This window comes from Pleurodeles waltl, chromosome 6 (genome assembly GCF_031143425.1).
Source record: "Pleurodeles waltl isolate 20211129_DDA chromosome 6, aPleWal1.hap1.20221129, whole genome shotgun sequence".
Taxonomy (NCBI): Eukaryota; Metazoa; Chordata; class Amphibia; order Caudata; family Salamandridae; genus Pleurodeles; species Pleurodeles waltl.
In genome coordinates, this window is record NC_090445.1 from 1,668,953,788 (window position 1) to 1,668,970,660 (window position 16,873).

Genomic DNA, 16,873 nt, shown 5'->3' on the forward strand with positions numbered 1-16,873 from the left:
GCAACAACTGCGACCTTGGTCTCTTTCCTGGAGTCAAAATATCTCAGGGTGGTATCACTGGACAAAGCATTTTTAATGGCTTCGAATGCCTTCTGTTCAGCAGAGCCCCAAGTCCAAGGTTCAGCTAATTTGGTCAGATTCCTGAGCGGCTGGGTGAGAGTTGACAAATCCTTGATGAATCTCCCGCAGTAGTTTACCATTCCCAAGAAACTTCTAACCTCCGTTATGCACGTGGACGGAGGGGGGAAATGGGAGAGGGGCATGGGCTCCCCATGCAAGATTTGAAAGGGGGCAGGTGCCCGCGATCATGCGACAGCTCTTGCTCACGGCTGCCAGCTCTGAGACTCCCTCCGTCTTCAGCCACAGCCTCAGTCTCCCAGAGCCCACGGAGGGGAAGAAACTGCACTCCTCTGCTCTCCGTAGGTACTCCTGCCTCCCAAGGCCTGATCCGATTTCCTAGGCACAAATGGCAGACCATCTCCTCCAAGAATACGGCACGGCCTCGTTCCATAGACATGTAGCTGGAATGAGGGCCTGCTTGTGTTCCGGGAGTACCACCTTGTGCGTTCTCATCCACGCGAACTGAAAATATGTTCCCTATCACTTAGCGTGGGGGCCCGCAGGGTCACAGCGCACACGCTGCCTCATGAAGCCCAGAGGGGAGCACTTGGATTTCAGTACTCACGTACCCCCCACGCTGCACCCAGATTTCACAAAGTGCACCGTATGTTATGGGAAAGACAGTGAAAGGTTCCAGCAGAAGTAGATTACAGCACTCACTCCGCACTAGGAAGTAGGAAGCAGGGGAAAGAAGCAAACCACACAGCCCCTGGAGATCAATGGGGAATACAGGGCAGAGGGCAAGCGACGGGTCAGCACAACACATCAGTCCAATGGCAGTTCCTTATAGTATCACTGCTCCCTCCTTCACCATCTGGTTCCAATCCACGCAGTATCTAAAAATGTGGAGGACTGCCCCCAGGGCGTTTACTCATTTTGCTCAGCTTCCACAAAGGTGGGGAGGGTTGTTCCAACCAGCACTAACTGGATCCAGGAATGCACCCTTCTCTTCCAGCATTGGCTCCAGACATCAGTAGGGGGTAAACAAGCTCCTTTGTGTAAGGGCAGGACACAGCCTATACAAATGTAAGTGCACTGCACCTCTCCCTCCCCCAGCCCAGGAAGAATATTCAGTATGCTGCTGATGCAATCGTGTAATACCCCCACAATCCCTGTGTATTGCCTGTCTCAGAAGTATGCATAAAGCCTAGCTGTCACTCTGCCCCAGATGTGGATTGGAGTTAAGCTGCAAAACACCAGAGTCATGAGCACAGACAAGTGGCATTTCTATAATGGTACAACCTACAACAGCAAGCAGTATATCTCACTACTATTCCAAACATACTACAAATGCCCACTCTACTCCTCACAGATCAGAAGATATCACTTAGACATATGTAAGGGCATTTCCAATGCACTCCTATCAGAGTAGTGAGAAATTAAATATGCGGTTTGTCACTACCAGGGCATGCATAAATAAATATGTCATATCATTTACATACACAGCACTGTGCCCATAGGGCTATCTGGGGTCTACCTTAGGGGTGACTTAGGTGTATCAAAAGGGAAGTTAAGTCCTTGGCAATGAGTTTGACTTGCCAAGTCAATGTTGGAGAAAACTGCACATGGAGGCTTGCAGTTGCAGGCCTGGGACATGTTTGAAAGGCTACTTCTGTGGGTTGCGCAATCTGCACTTCAGGCCCACTAGTAGCATTAAAGTTACATGCCCTGGGTATATCTTATACCACTTTACAAGGGACCTACAGGTAAATTAAATAAGCCAAACAGGTGTTAACCAATTAGACTAAGTTGCTCATGCGCTTTAGCACTAATTATCACTGGTAAAGTGCCCAGAGTCCTAAAGTCAACAAAAAGAGGGTCAGAAAAATAGGAGGGGGAAGGCAAAAAGTTTGGTGATGAACCTTCAAAAAGGGCCAGGTCCAACACTACCACTAATAATACAATTACATTAGTGAATGATTGAGGTCTCCAATCACATTCAATCAAGGTAGGAAATAGAAAAGGTAACTGGTAGAACAATGGGTAATTGTTTATTTATTACAGACGCATTCACCATTGACGAGGATAGTAAATGGTTATAAGGCAAACAGGAAGATATTGTTTATCTCCTCAAGCATAGAAAGACAATGAAAGACTGTACTGGAAAAAGGCAAACGCTCAGATTTTATAGCAGCAAAATCACCAAGGTTTTGGCTATTTTGTAAATATTTACTCAATCTAGCTTCCAGTTTCCATATTTTAAAACAGGCTATTCAGTACTGAAAATGTGTGCAATTTGCAGGAATAAAAGCTGATAGCACTAAAAAAAATCCAATTTCTGCTTTCGCTAATATGGACCCATCTATTTGTGTCCCCTTCAAGGTTTCCTGCTGCCATCATTATTTGGAGAGCTTTTACAAGTTCAGATATAAAACAGCACCATGCTAGTAGGGTCCCGTTTTCTACTTTAGGATAAGCAGTGACAAAAGAGTTCAGATGTGCTCTCAAACTGCTTACTTGTTCCACTAGTTCCGTGAATAAATGTCCTACTGAGGGTGGGGATATGGACAGCATTATTTCTGCCCATACTAGACTTTCAGAACACAATTTTGATGTCTAACATGTGATTTAAGACTATCTCCTTTCAAGTGCGGTTGCCCCAAATAAACTATCTACTATGCTCTGCCTCATAAACCCAGGTTACGGCTGTAGCCATGCTACCTCAATTTTCAGTGTCACTTATTTAGTTACAACGAATTAACAAATCTGGTTATGCCTCGCAATCTCTAGTCTTATGACGAGACACAGACCTTACATCTACTCAACACATTAGCTTTGCAACCCACTGGTTTGGGGAAACCTAGTCTACCCGACTGCCACCACTGTAAAATGTTAGATTTATTGAAGGTCTCTCATTGCTTTTTATTTTATCAAAATTGAACCAGCAATTATGGGAGAATGAACACACATTTGTTGTTGCATACTCAAAGACCACAACATTTGAAAAAAGCACAAGCGTCAGCACCCATCTTGATCTACAGTAGTGCAAAGCAATAGATCTGAAACATTTAAAAAGCCACTGCCATGGAATAGACAAAAACTGCAAGAAACGATCTGCTTTGCCCCATAGATACTGACTCTATAAGAGTCACCTCAAGCTACAGAGAATTCAAGTGCTAAAACCTATAAAGCCACGTCTCCCAATCTGGGGCATCCAAAGAGCTTTTAATAAAGCAGACAGCATACAAGGTTACTCTGCTCCTTCAACTGCGACTGTGGATATTGCCTTCACATAATAAGGACCATCACGCATATATGCCCGGAGACGCAAGTAATGCTGGTTCCCAAAAGTTTCTGCTGTTGTTGGAGAATTTACAAGAGCTTTCACCAGCTCAAATTTGGCATCTTTAGATGGCTTGTCAGGATCCACTCGTCTGTCTATAATATATTCCACAAACCCAGGACTGTTGATCATCAGTTTCTGTGCCCAAGGCTGGTTGGCAATTGCCTAAGAACGTAAACAAAATGATAGATCATAGTAAATATTTACAAATAGTGTGCATGGAAAAGGATACTTGACATTTTAAAATTGTAATATTCTGTACATTTAATGTAAGATGTATTTTACAATTAAATTAAATGAAATTACTGCAGCAACCTATACAAATTAAGAGGCCCTGATACAAAATAGCTGATGTTCAGTTCATCGGGGCAGGTGGTTCACAGCAGAAAGAACTATTCTACTCGTGCAAGGAATGCCATAGTACTAGAGTAGTAGGATAAAAAATAAAAAATAAAAATCGTAAGAGGTTACATTTTACAGTATCACCAACAATCTATTCTGAGGCCTTTCAAAAAACCAACTAACAAGAAACACAAAGCAAGCTGGTCAAAGACGACTATAGCATATTTATGACAATCAGGATCTATGATTGGGAGTTAAATATGTTTCGCTGACTACACATGGGTGGGCTTTCACAGCAGTCATTTGGTGTACTAGGATGGCACAACTGCAGCAATGCTGCGTTCTGAGTGCTAGACTGAGCAAGAACATATTCAAGACACTTTTCTGCTAAGGTCACCATTAAGTGTGTGTATGACTTAAAATGTTCTAACACACACTGAGCTTTGTATCGAATCACAAAAACCACAAAAGAGTTCATGCTGCAGTTTCTACATGTACCTGGACTTTCAGGCTCCACAACAAAATAGCAATCACACTACAACAATCGTTCTTACACATCTAACATATTAGCAGACTTTCTCTACTGACACCACTGCCACTCAGTGTATCAGTCACACACTACCAGAAGCATTCTTGCACGTCTCTCTCAGGCAAATTCTATACCCAGACCTAAAAGTGCTTAATGAGAATGAATCCACGCAGGTCTAGAAGACCTTATTACTCTGAAGCAGCATCCAATGCTCACAAGAGGCATTTGTTGGCCCAGGCAATGGTCTTAGATTGTATTTCAGTTATAAGACAGATCTATTGTCAATGCTAAAGTTGGTTTTAACACCGCCAATTAAAAAGGGTCACATATCAATTACCCAAAAAACTCCTCTGGGGAAAGCCCCATTCACCTTTCCTATACTGGTATGTACACCCTTCCAGTTTTGACTAACTTCACCGTTTTAATATGCCTTAACAAACATGTTAGCACCAAATAAAGAAAATCGTCTAGAAAACCAAATAGTACTAAATGTGGCAGGTCTGTGTTAGATGAGAATGTTTAAATTTTTTTTCTTTCCTTGAGCTAGGGAAGGCAGAGCTGGGCCACAGTTCTGGTGTATTACCTACTTTTTACACAGCACACATAATCACACCTAACTAGAAATTATTTCTCCATCCAGGCGGGAGACTAGTTTCCTTCAAGAAACCTACACCAATGGTGCAAGCAGTAGCTGGTACAACAGTCATCGTTGAATTCTACAAACGTCATTAGTCAAATGAATGGAAAAATACTTAGACTTACCGTAAACACGCGCAGTGCTCCACAGTGAAGTTCAGGGAATGGTTGGGTGCTGATACTCCTGAGCATCTCCAACGGCTGGGTGGACAACGATGAAAACCAGAAGGCTGTCATTGCTAGAAGATCATCAGTGTGCTGGTCTGGCTAAGAAGAGAAAACCAGTTGATAAATGAGTTAGTGAAGATAGTTTCCATTTTACAGCTTATGGCAACAGTAAAGCATAAATTTCAACACAAAATACAGGCTTTTCCACTTGTCTCAATTTTAACTTAGTGAGCTAGTGGCAAGGAAAACCAAAAACAGTCTGAAAATTATACTAGGGAGGCTCCTTTATCAGCAGAGATTAAATTCTTCCATAGAACCTGCAAATAGATGATATTCTTTGGTATTGTCCGAATCATCACAATCGTCCGTGATTACTGAAACCACCAGTTGAAATTTATGACATGCTATGCTGCAAATGCTTGACCAATGATTTCTGACCTAATGATCACAAGGAATAGTTTGCTTGCAGCACTGTAAATGTTTCTCGCCTGAGGAGCCATATTTCAATTTCATGGCCCGGGGGCATTGGTGTAATACCCATCACCCGCATGGTGATACCAGTAAATGCAACTCTGAAGCAGGACATGCAGGGTTCACTGATCAATCCTTGGGCTGGTGGGTTGAGGCAGTCAAGACTGCTCTATGGTAAATAAATGGGCTCCCTTCCAATCTTTGGGCAGCCTCATTAGAGAAAGCAGACCATCAATGCTTACAAGCAAATGAAGAGGGCATGCCTTGGAATGATTGTGACAGCCTTATTTCAAAAGTAAGACTTGTTCATCGTTAAATAACAGTACACAGTGTGTCATTAAACATGGCCTCAACAAAAACATCAGGGGAGGAGTAAACGCCTTTATGATGGGAGAAAAAAAAAAGCCAACAGCACTTTCAGGTCCCTCAACAAAATATCTATCACCCTACCACAATTGCTCTTATACATCTAACATATTAGCAGTCTTGCTCTACTGACAGCACTGCCACTCAGTGTATCAGTCACACACTACCAGAAGCATTCCCTGCACCTCTCTCAGACTAATTCTTTACCCAGACCTAAAAGTGCTTAATGAGAATGAATCCAAGCAGGTCTAGTAGACCTTATTACTCTGAAGCAGCACACGCAGCTCACAAGAGGCATTTGTTGGCGTTGGCAAAGGTCTTAGATTGTATTTTCGTTATATGCCAGATATATTATTGCTAAAGTTGGTTTTACCACTGTGAATTAACAAGGACCATTTAAATCAATTTCTCAAAATCTCCTTTGGGAGATGCCTCATTCATCTTTTTCAAAGTGGTGTCTACACCCTTCCAATTTTGACTAGCTTCATTGATTTAATATGCATTAAAAGGTTTGCCATCAGATAAAGAAAATAATTATTTGGAAGAGAACCCGAAATGATTGGAGTATACCACATTCTGTCCATTTGTTGGATCTGTGCTCCATAAATTCACAATTTGTCACTTTTTTTTAAACCCAATATTAAGCTGCAACCCTCTGCAAATTGGTGTTCAATCAAATTGTAAATCAGTGTGACTGACTTATATTGTTCTTCAAATAAATGTTGTCACTATAATATATTTTAGAAAGAAATACTGATTAATATTTATAACATACGTATATTATGCTTCAGGCCAATTCAGGTTTGCCCTATTTTAAACATACGTGCACTAACATATTCACCTGAAGTTCAAGTACAGCCCACCACTTTGTTTCTCAAATTCAAATGTTGTTTAATGTCTCCAAAAAGTTTTGGATGCATGTGCTCGATAGAACCAGTGCTCACATAAGCCAGCAGAGCTTTGAAATCAACCCTGTACATCGTGAAGAGTACAAACTTGCTTTAGCTTTTGATGGGAGAAGAGGTCAGAAAGGCAGAATAGTTTTCCAAATGCACATTCTATCCACTAATACAGTGGTTCCTAACCTTTCAACTTCTGTGACAGCTCACTGAATCACTACTAGAGGTTGGGGACCCTGCCTAAGCAGTTTGTATGGCTTGAACCTCAACACAATATGCAAAAGCAACATGTAGCACACTGCAAACGAATCCATAATTACAGAACATTTTCAAAAATTGATGATCAACAAGTAGGTGGAAATCACAAATGTAGTTTTGATGGGAAGGTTGGATCTTTTCAAAAGGTTGCATTTCTGAAAGACGAAGGGATATGCTAGAATATAGCACATTTCTTTCTTTTGTTCTCCAAATGCATGCTCTCTTTTTGACACTGCGCTTGACTGCTGCTTCAATTAAGCCACTAACCTTCTATAATAGATCCTATTTGCTTAATTTCACCATTCCATAAATCAAGATAATGACAACTTGAATTTTAGCTTCCAATTTCAAGCTTCTTCGCATTTACAGAGAATTTCAAAACTAAGCATATGTACTTTTACAATCTGCTAACAATGTAATTTTACAATCAGTTGGGGACCTCCTGAGTAGGAGACGGACCACATGTTAAGAACCAGTGCTCTAACATGGTGCTTCATTTTAGTTATTTCCAGATGTCACAGTAAGGAGACACAACTTACAGGCAGATAAAGGAGAGAGGAGATGGCATCCAAGCATCGAACTCTTAATTCTGTAGAAGCACTTTGTGCGTGATTACCCAACTTCTTGAAGATGGCCTGAAATCTTCCCCCTGTAAAATAAAGAAAAATAACTTGCACCAAATGAACTACATTACCCCTTGTGAAGCTTTATTCCTAAAGTTATATACAGTCTAGCTTCCACATGTAATGTCATGACTGGTGTCCAGATCTCAGACATCCTCTGGAAAGCAGTTCTGCACTCTCTCTGACAATGAGTAAATGGGAAGGCTACAGTCAGTTGCATTTGATGTCTTAGAAAATACATTAAGAGTTCAAATACAGTTACCAACACACAAATGACAGTACTATGAGTGATATTTCAGAAATAAGATGTACATTAGGCGTTACAGTAAATTAGGCAGAAAGAACTTTAAGCTAAGTGTGAAGGGCAGGAAGAAAATGTTAACAGCTTAGATCTCTCAAAGTAGGGCAATAGTCAGAAAGGTAAGTATGCAGACTACAAAAGACCCTGTACACGGTTGGTGAAACTGGAAAAATAACTGGCCTGATGGAGTACACAGTGGCACAGACACCCAGCAGACCCTTATACCTACCCTACTAAGTGGTGTAAATATTCCATGCTTGTGACAACTTTGTGCATCTTTTGAACAATTTATGTTGTTATTCTTGTAAGCCGGTGAACTTTAGAATGCTCTGGAGTAGCCATAATGTAGCATGCCTTCATTATAAGAACAACTTAAAAATATACATGAAAAGCACATAAAGGTACTTGCCATTTACATGGGAATTGGGCAACAATATTAAAGCAAGGAAGAATAACGCTAGCTTACACATATTGAGGTTACAATTACAAAATGCGGACAGGGAAATTCACGGCCTGGAATGTCCAATGTTTTGGTACAAGGCCTTCTCCCCCAAAACTCTTTTAAAACCCAGGCTAGGAAAGTAGCTGAAAGAAGCTATTTCGCCTTCCACTTTGATAAAGTTAGGTGGCGTAGCCCTCTTTCTACTTAAAAGATATGCCGTTTGATTTATTTTTGACCCATGCAATGACCTTGCATGGTTTTCAAGTCATAAACTTAGACAGCCCTCCATCATACATACTCGCAAACAATGACAGGTTGTTCAAAATAAAAACAGTTTCTAACAAGTATCAATGCCTTAGATAGACAAAGGTCCAGAGCTGAAATGTAGGGAGAGCAGACAAACCTTTCAGTATACAACTGACTCCAGGCAGGTTAAGGAATCAGACATCAGTTCCGGGCATGGAAGAACCTACATCTATTAGTAGTATATAAATGCAGTCTAGATTCACGTAAGCACCTTGGAGCTGATTGGTTCACCTTGAAGGTCTTAAAATTACATTTGAAGGGTGAATGAGTTGCACAGTTGCCGGACTCTGCTTTAATAGGTGATGGTGTACCAAAAATTTAGATTTGAAGGGATGTGTCCAGTCATCTACACTTACTCTCCAGAGCCTTCTAAAGTTGCACTGATTGAAGCACCTCTGCAGCATCAGTTATGCAGACAGTGTCCTTAACTCCTTCACTGCCAGGCCTTTTCCCCTCCTGTGCAGAGCCTTTTTTTTTGGCTATTTGGGGCAGTTCGCGCTTAGGCCCTCATAACTTTTTCTCCACATAAGCTACCCATGCCAAATTTACGTCCTTTTTTTCCAACATCCTAGGGATTCTAGAGGTACCCTGACTTTGTGGGTTCCCCTGAAGGAGACCAAGAAATTAGCCAAAATACAGCAAAAATGTAGCTTTTTCCAAAAGAGGGGAAAAAAAGGGCTGCAGAAGGCGGCTTGTGGTTTTTTCCCTGAGAATGGCATCAACAAAGGGTTTGCAGTGCTAAAATCACCATCTTCCTAGCTTTCAGGAACAGGCAGACTTAAATCACAAAACCCCATTTTTCAACACAATTTTGTCATTTTACAAATAGATGTCTTTTTTACACACTGTCTTACCTTTGGAAGGAAATAAATGTAGAGAAAGACAAGGGGCAATAACACTTGTTTTGCTATTTTGTTTTCCCCCAAGTCTCCCAATAAAAATGGTACCTCATTTGCGTTGGTAGGCCTAATGCTCGCGACAAGAAATGCAACATGGACACCTCACATTTTTACATTGAAACCTGATGTGTTTCTTGCAAAGTGCCTAGCTGTAGATTTTGGCCTCTAGCTCAGCCGGCACCTAGGGAAACCTACCAACCCTGTGCATTTTTGAAAACTAGACACCTAGGGGAATCCAAGATGGGGTGACTTGTGGGGCTCTAACCAGGTTCTGTTACCCAGAATCCTTTGCAAACCTCAAAATTTGGCCCAAAAAACACTTTTTCCTCACATTATGGTGACAAATTTCTGGAATCTGAGAGGAGCCACAAATTTCCCTCCACCCAGCGTTCCTCCTAAGCCTCCCGATAAAAATGGTACCTCACTTGTGTGGGTAGGCCTAGCGCCCGCGACAGGATATGCCCCAAAACACAACGTCGACACATCACATTTTCCCAAAGAAAACAGACCTGTTTTTTGCTAAGTGCCTAGCTGTGGATTTTGGCCTCTAGCTCAGCCAGCACCTAGGGAAACCTACCAAACCTGCGCATTTTTTAAAACTAGACAACTAGGGGAATCCAAGATGGGGTAACTTGTGGGGCTCTCACCAGGTTCTGTTACCCAGAATCCTCTGCAAACCTCAAAATATGGCCCCAAAAAAAACAAAAAAACACTTTTTCCTCACATTTCGGTGACAGAAAGTTCTGGAATCTGAGAGGAGCCACAAATTTCCTTCCACCCAGCGTTCCCCCAAGTCTCCCGATAAAAATGGTACCTCACTTGTGTAGGTGGGCCAAGTGCTTGTGACAGGGAATAGCCAAAAACATGTTGAAATTGAGGGGGGAACCAAAGCGGGTCCAAAAGGGCAGTTTGGAAAAAAAACATTTTTAGGCTGACAAGTGCAGCAGAATTTTTATCAGTATAGAGGAGACAATGCTGGGTGGTAAGAATTTTGTGGATTCCTGCAGATTCCGGAAGGTTCCATCACAGAATGTGGGGAAAATGTGTGATTTCCAGCAAAGTTGGAGGTTTGCAGGGCATTGTGGGTAAGAAAATGGTGAGGGTGTCTGTGAAGCACACCACCCTGGAATCACCTAGATGTTTAGTTTTCAGATGTGTCTAGGTCTTGTGGATTTTTCTACATGGCAGCGTCCCAAACTCCATAAAGTGCAGCCCTCACCATTCCAAGTGGGACAATTTTGAGAGTTAGCCAAGCTCTCATGGCCCAAATGTAAAACGAAACCCCAAAATAATCAAATATCCTCTTGCTTGCCGTAAGATAAGATGTTTTAGTGTGCGGGGGAGAGCTTAAAGACTGTTACCCCTTCAGTTGGGGTGGGGGCATAGCCAGGCCTATACTGGTTGGTAGCCACAACCCCACTATTTTTTTTTTTTTTTTATTCCCTGGCATCTAGTAAACTTTCTGCCCCCCCCCCCCCCCCAGGGTGTGGATTGGGGGTAATTTCCCCATCTGCCCACTGGTGGGCAGAACAACTATGTCCCCGTTTATTTGGGGTGGGGGTATGGCTATACCCCCACCCTCTTATTTTGAAGAAAAGAAAAAAAAAAAATCTTCCCTGGTCTCTGACGGGCTTTCTGCCCCCCTTGGGGGCAGATGCGCCTTCTAAAAATAAGCCAACCTGCCCCCAAGGGGAGCAGATATGGCCAACAGTAATGTGCCCCCATGGGGAGCAACCTTTGCCCAAGAGGCTGCCTCCCCAAACAAAACACACACAAATCCCTGGTGCCTAGATCGGTCTAATAGAAATAGGCCGATCTGCCCCCAAGGGGAGGAGAAATGTCCTAAAATTAATTTGCCCCCCCCCCCCCAGGGGAGCGACCCTTGCTTGAGGGGTCGCTCCCCTGGCATGAAATTGGTGCAAAAAAAAAAATCTCCGGTGCCTAGTGGTTTCTGACCCCTTTGGGGGCAGAGCCGCCTAATAAAAATAGGCCGATCTACCCCCAAGAGGGGCAGTAATCGGCTAAAATAAATTTGCCCCCCAGGGGAACGACCCTTGCCTAAGGGGTCGCTCCCCTTGCGTGAAATTGGCACAAAAAAAAAAAAATAATCCCCGGTGCCTAGTGGTTTCGGCCTAATAAAAATAGGCTGATCTACCCCCAAGGGGGGCAGTAATGGCCTAAAATAAATTCCCCCCCCCCCCCCCCAGGGAACGACCCTTGCCTAAGGGGTCGCTCCCCTTGTGTGAAATTGACGCAAAAAAATTAAGACCCCTGGTATCTGGTGGTTTCTCCCCCTGAATAGCGTAGAAAAAAAAAATAGAAAAAAAGAAGAAATTTTTTTTTTTTTTTTAAATCGGCTGATCAAATAGCCTACATACAATTTGTGGAAAGGGTGGATGGAATAAGTAACGAGAGGAGGGGCAGACTGGCAAGCAACAAAGAAGGAGGTTAAGCAACAATTTAGGGATGGGGTTAAGGGGAGGAGAAAAAAGGACAAGCAGTGGAAGCACACTGAGCAAGGGACGGGGTACTTGGGCCAAGCTCCAGGGTAGAAGCAAAAACATGAAGTAGAAGTAAAGCAGGAATTTGAAGTAGAAAGGAAATTAGACTGATTATTAAGGCAACCACTGCTAGGCAGCAGGTGGGCTCTAAAAAACTCCTGTACATGAACAATTCATACAGGAAATCAATCAGTACTTGGCCCATGCTTCAGACATAAGAAGAGGAAGTGGAGCCGGCAAGTGCTGCCCAATTAGGAGGCAGCAAATGAGAGTGACAATGAAGCTCATGAATGGTAAGCAGTGGGTGGACTCCAAGCACCTGCCACTAAACAATCTCTGTTGCAAGAGAGGGCAAAGGTGACAGCAGCACATGCCCCATCACAGGTGAGACCTAAAGATTGCTGTGTGGAAGTTGAATTTAGGGAACATGGACTGGGTTTATCATATTCTTTGATCGCTGTCTGCGCTGCAATTCCGCAGTTTGTCCAAAAGGGGAGATTTTGACTATTTTAATTAGCCATTTCCGTCGCAGGGCTAGTTCTTCCCCACCCCCAAAAAAAAAACACAGCCGTCTCTTCCCACACAGATGTGATTTTATTCCCTTATAATTGTCTAGAACATTAGAAGAAACTTTTAACATGGATTTGTTGCAACATGCCTCGCAACAAAAAAAAAACATTCTTGAAATTCAACGTCATCCAATCAGTTTTTTTATTTTATATGGGCTAAACTATATTTACGGTTCTCAGGTTTAAAATGTAAATTGGCCAAATTATGATCCGATTCCAGCAGGACCCTTCCATTGAACTAATTAGAGTCACTGCAAAGAAACTAGTCATATTAAACACATAACAAGAGTTGAATGCTTAAAATGTTGTTAATTTTATACCTATTTAGAATGTAGCCCAGTGGCTTAATTCATACTCTGCAAATAATTTGTGTATTGTACATCAAAAGATCAAGTTCCGGAAGGGGCAACACAGCGTTTCATTCTTCTATTGGCGATGCACATGCGACTAGTGAGTCAAGTAGCCGTAACAGTGCAACTAACTCTGACATCCCCAGCAAGAAAGTGATGTTTAGAAGACAAATATATCACTATGCATTCTCTGCTCATTAAGAGAGCTACATAAATAGTTTGGGATGATGGCTCACAAGACATGTCAATCTGTTGGTAAACTGTTTCAGGCCAAGAAGAAAAAAAATGTTTCAGAGCAAAGTTGCACTCAAGGGTCAGTTTCCTGCTCTTGAAGGTCTTTGTTTCTTTGCAACATTTTAAGCAGCCTTCCACAGCTCAAGAGGCCCTCCCCTGATCGTGTGCTTCTTCAAGCAAAGGTTATTGTGGCCCAGCTCCCGCAGGCATTTTCACTGTTGCACCCTACCCCACATCAATCAATGCTTGGCCCAGCCCCTTTGTTTACTCTGACCTCATGGCCCACGGAACCACATGACTGACAAACGCAGACTACATACACCACATAAACCATGCTACACTTCCCCCTCGTCAGTCTCATGTATAAGAGTGTCCCCCAATTGGGAGCTCTGGAAGGGACTGAGAACTGAAGTGTAACAATACAAACTGATTAACTGGTCTCTAGTTCCCTGTAAAAGGCAGGGAAAGCAGTTCAGGAGAATACTACTCAAGATATCAAATCAGTACTCGGTCCATGATCCGGAGGAAAAAAGGGGAAGTGAAGCTGGCACACACTGCCCAATTAGAAGGCAGCAAATGAGAGTGACGAAGCTCACAAATGGGTAATCAATGGGTGGGCTGCAAGGCCCTTCTAGTAAACAACCTCTCTCATATGCGAAAGCGCATGTGCTAACAGCACAAGCCCTTGTCATTCGTGAGACCTAAAAAAAGATCTGCATGCATGTACTGAAACTACTGCTATTTTACATCACCTTCGTTGAAACAATTATTGTACTTAGTAGGCAAAAACTGTCTATTTCCTTCCTCCACAGTCGGACAGGCATCAGTTCGTCCAAGCTTTTTGAGCCAGTCTTCCATATACTTCACCCAGTGGAAAAGTTCAGACTTGATCAGAAAAAGACACTTGTGTGCACTGTTTGGCATAAAAATCAACCACTCCCCCAACATACTTTCAGCCACTTCGCTTTTTAATAAAATGCATATAAACCATAAATTGAATTATTTCTCTGACTCTCCATGGATTACTCCAAATATTCAGTCATTCATGTCTCCCTCACGCCTGTTCAGTTTACTCTCTGGTCTGATGAAGTACTCATGTGTCGAGGATTTGAATAAGATTGTGACTGTCTCCTCAAGCTTTTCAAAGTAGATGGCCACAAATACAGGGAAGGGTTCTCAGAAATATACACCAACAAAAGTCTCTGCCTCAAGCACAGAAGAGATTTTCAGGAGCTGACCACTCCATAACATAAATGGTGACGTTGTAAAGTTCCTTTACAACTACATTATCTCGAGACCCTTCAGTTTCGATGCACCATTCATCTTCAAAAGGCATATTTTCCTGAATCTTCTATGAGCTAGACCATCTTTTCTTAACATGATCATGCACAATTTATAAACTACTGCTGAAGATGTAGGAAGTATATAAAGGTAAGCCAGCAGCCCTCCCAACCCCCTCACCCCTAAGTAGAAACGATTGGGCATATTTCCTTTAGTGCTTTATACCCTGATCTTCTGTTTGATACATGAAATTTGATAATCATGCTAACTTAAATGATCTTGCACTGTGCACAAAAAAGGTTTTGTTTTCGATAACAGCCTGACTAAACTTTGACTATTCTTGCACTGGGAAATCAGCCTTTTGAGTACTAAACTCTAAAATAAGAAAACAGTTACTACAACGGTACACTTTCTAGATTAATTGCTAATAATAGGCTTGAGACAGGACCGCTAACAAATATCTTTTTATGCACCATTAGTCTTTTGAAGGGGTAATTGAGTTCCTTGAACTTTAACTTTCAGAGCAATACTGGACAGAGACATTACTGAATGTCGGCTCCGATAATATAATCTTAATTTATATTTACAGCATTTATGTACTACTCAATCTTTTTACAAAGTAAAGGCAGCATAGCAACAAGACAAATCTGAACTGATGAGACCCGTGGTGCACTACTATTCCGGATAGGGATAAATGATAATCAGATGGCAGTGGGGTATTGAATGGAAGGAAGTTCAGATAAACCAACAAGGACATTATTTCTAGAGTGTGTCATGAACGTGAATAGCTGAAAAACCTCAGTTCTTTCCTAAGTCTGAATGATGTTATGAAATGCTGGGCATCTTTCCACATTGTTTTCATGGCAAAGTTGACACCTTTGAATGACAGTAAATGGCAGTGCCAGGTGATGGACAATTTCCAGCTTATTAAACATCTAGGAATGAGGAAAAAGTCTGATGACGACTTGCCTCATGGATTTTGCAGCTTGGAAAGGTGAGGGTTTTAGCAGTCAGTCCTCTATGTCCACATAAAAGTTAATAACTTGGTAGCACAGATGACCGCATTTACTGGAAAACACTTGACAGATTAGAGACTCATGTAGAGAATTTGGCGTTTGCAGAGATCTTTACCATCATGCAACGTCTGTGCTTGTCCTTATGAAAACTTCCTGGAGAAGCTTGGCACTTCATGTCTTGAGGTAGCATTCCTTAAGCATCGTATTTGATGTTTACTTACTTTTACCAGATCTTTTTATAGCCTGAATTTCCAGGTCTTAATCTGCCTGGAATTATTAGAGTATACACCAGCTGTAGAGTTTTATGACGCGATTTCATCTCTCCCTTCACAAGTTCGTGCACTTTGCCTCAAGTTGATAAAATGCTGCACCAGCATTACTCTTGGAGTAGGTAGGATGTTTGGTGGGTATGGATAAAACAGCTTGTACCAAGAACTTTTCCCCATTTAGGTAAGTACTCCTGCACCCTTGCTCTAAACACAGTCTTGTGCATTGACAAATAAAAGTCCTGCGCCTGGCTGTTTTGGAGCGGATCAGCCACTGTAAAAAAAAAAAAGTATCTACCATCGATTTTAGTGGGCTGACACTGCTGGTGGGGAGACTGCTGCACGCAGGGTCTTATCACTATTTCAAAACTGATTCTGACCAAAATGTGATCATTACAAAAAAAAAATTAGAATAAAATCCTAAATGTGTGACCACTCATCTGGTTCCTTGTGGTCCATACCTACTCTCTGAATAGACTAAGAGTACCATTTCTCATTTCCTAATCCAAGATCAAAATAAACATTTGGAAAAAGTGGAGGGTTACAAACACCTTGTTAAGCCAACTACGGGCCGAAAGTCTGAATAGTAAAGCCCCCTTGGTCATGCCTTGCTGATCAAATGACTGGGTACTACTTATTCGTCTAAGGAATGCTAATCTTATAATAGCTTCTGAAATTTACATCATTATAGATGTTGTGAAGAAGTGCTAATTTCCTTCACTCTACACTGATAGATCCATTCAGTCCCAAAGACACCTTCCATTTACCGGATGCCCCTCCCAGAGCATAAGTGGTAGTATACATTTGACACAAGGGGAGTTAGAAAGCAGGTCCCTATGGTTTCTAGTCTGACCGATATGCAAGGTCTGGCTTTCACTAAAGGAGTAGCTGAAACAGGAGTTTGGGCCGGAGCTATCTAGAGCACCTTCCACCATGGCTGCTTCAGCATGGCATTCATTTTGTGAAGCCCTACTTTAAAAAAGTGGAAGGCGAGAACTATACGGAGTGTGAAC

General features: G+C 42.1%; 1 protein-coding gene across 1 annotated transcript in view; it reads right to left on the reverse strand.

Annotated features, from left to right (window-relative positions):
• Positions 1-2,089: 2,089 nt before the first annotated feature.
• Positions 2,090-16,873, reverse strand: part of PSMD5 (proteasome 26S subunit, non-ATPase 5) — a 56,625-nt gene continuing 41,841 nt past the window's right edge. The window contains exons 8-10 of the mRNA XM_069241648.1: positions 7,612-7,721; positions 5,037-5,177; positions 2,090-3,568 (exon numbers count right to left, since the gene is read on the reverse strand). Coding sequence (XP_069097749.1) covers positions 3,311-3,568; positions 5,037-5,177; positions 7,612-7,721 — 509 coding nt within the window. The 3' untranslated portion in view covers positions 2,090-3,310. The remainder of the gene's footprint in view (positions 3,569-5,036; positions 5,178-7,611; positions 7,722-16,873) is intronic.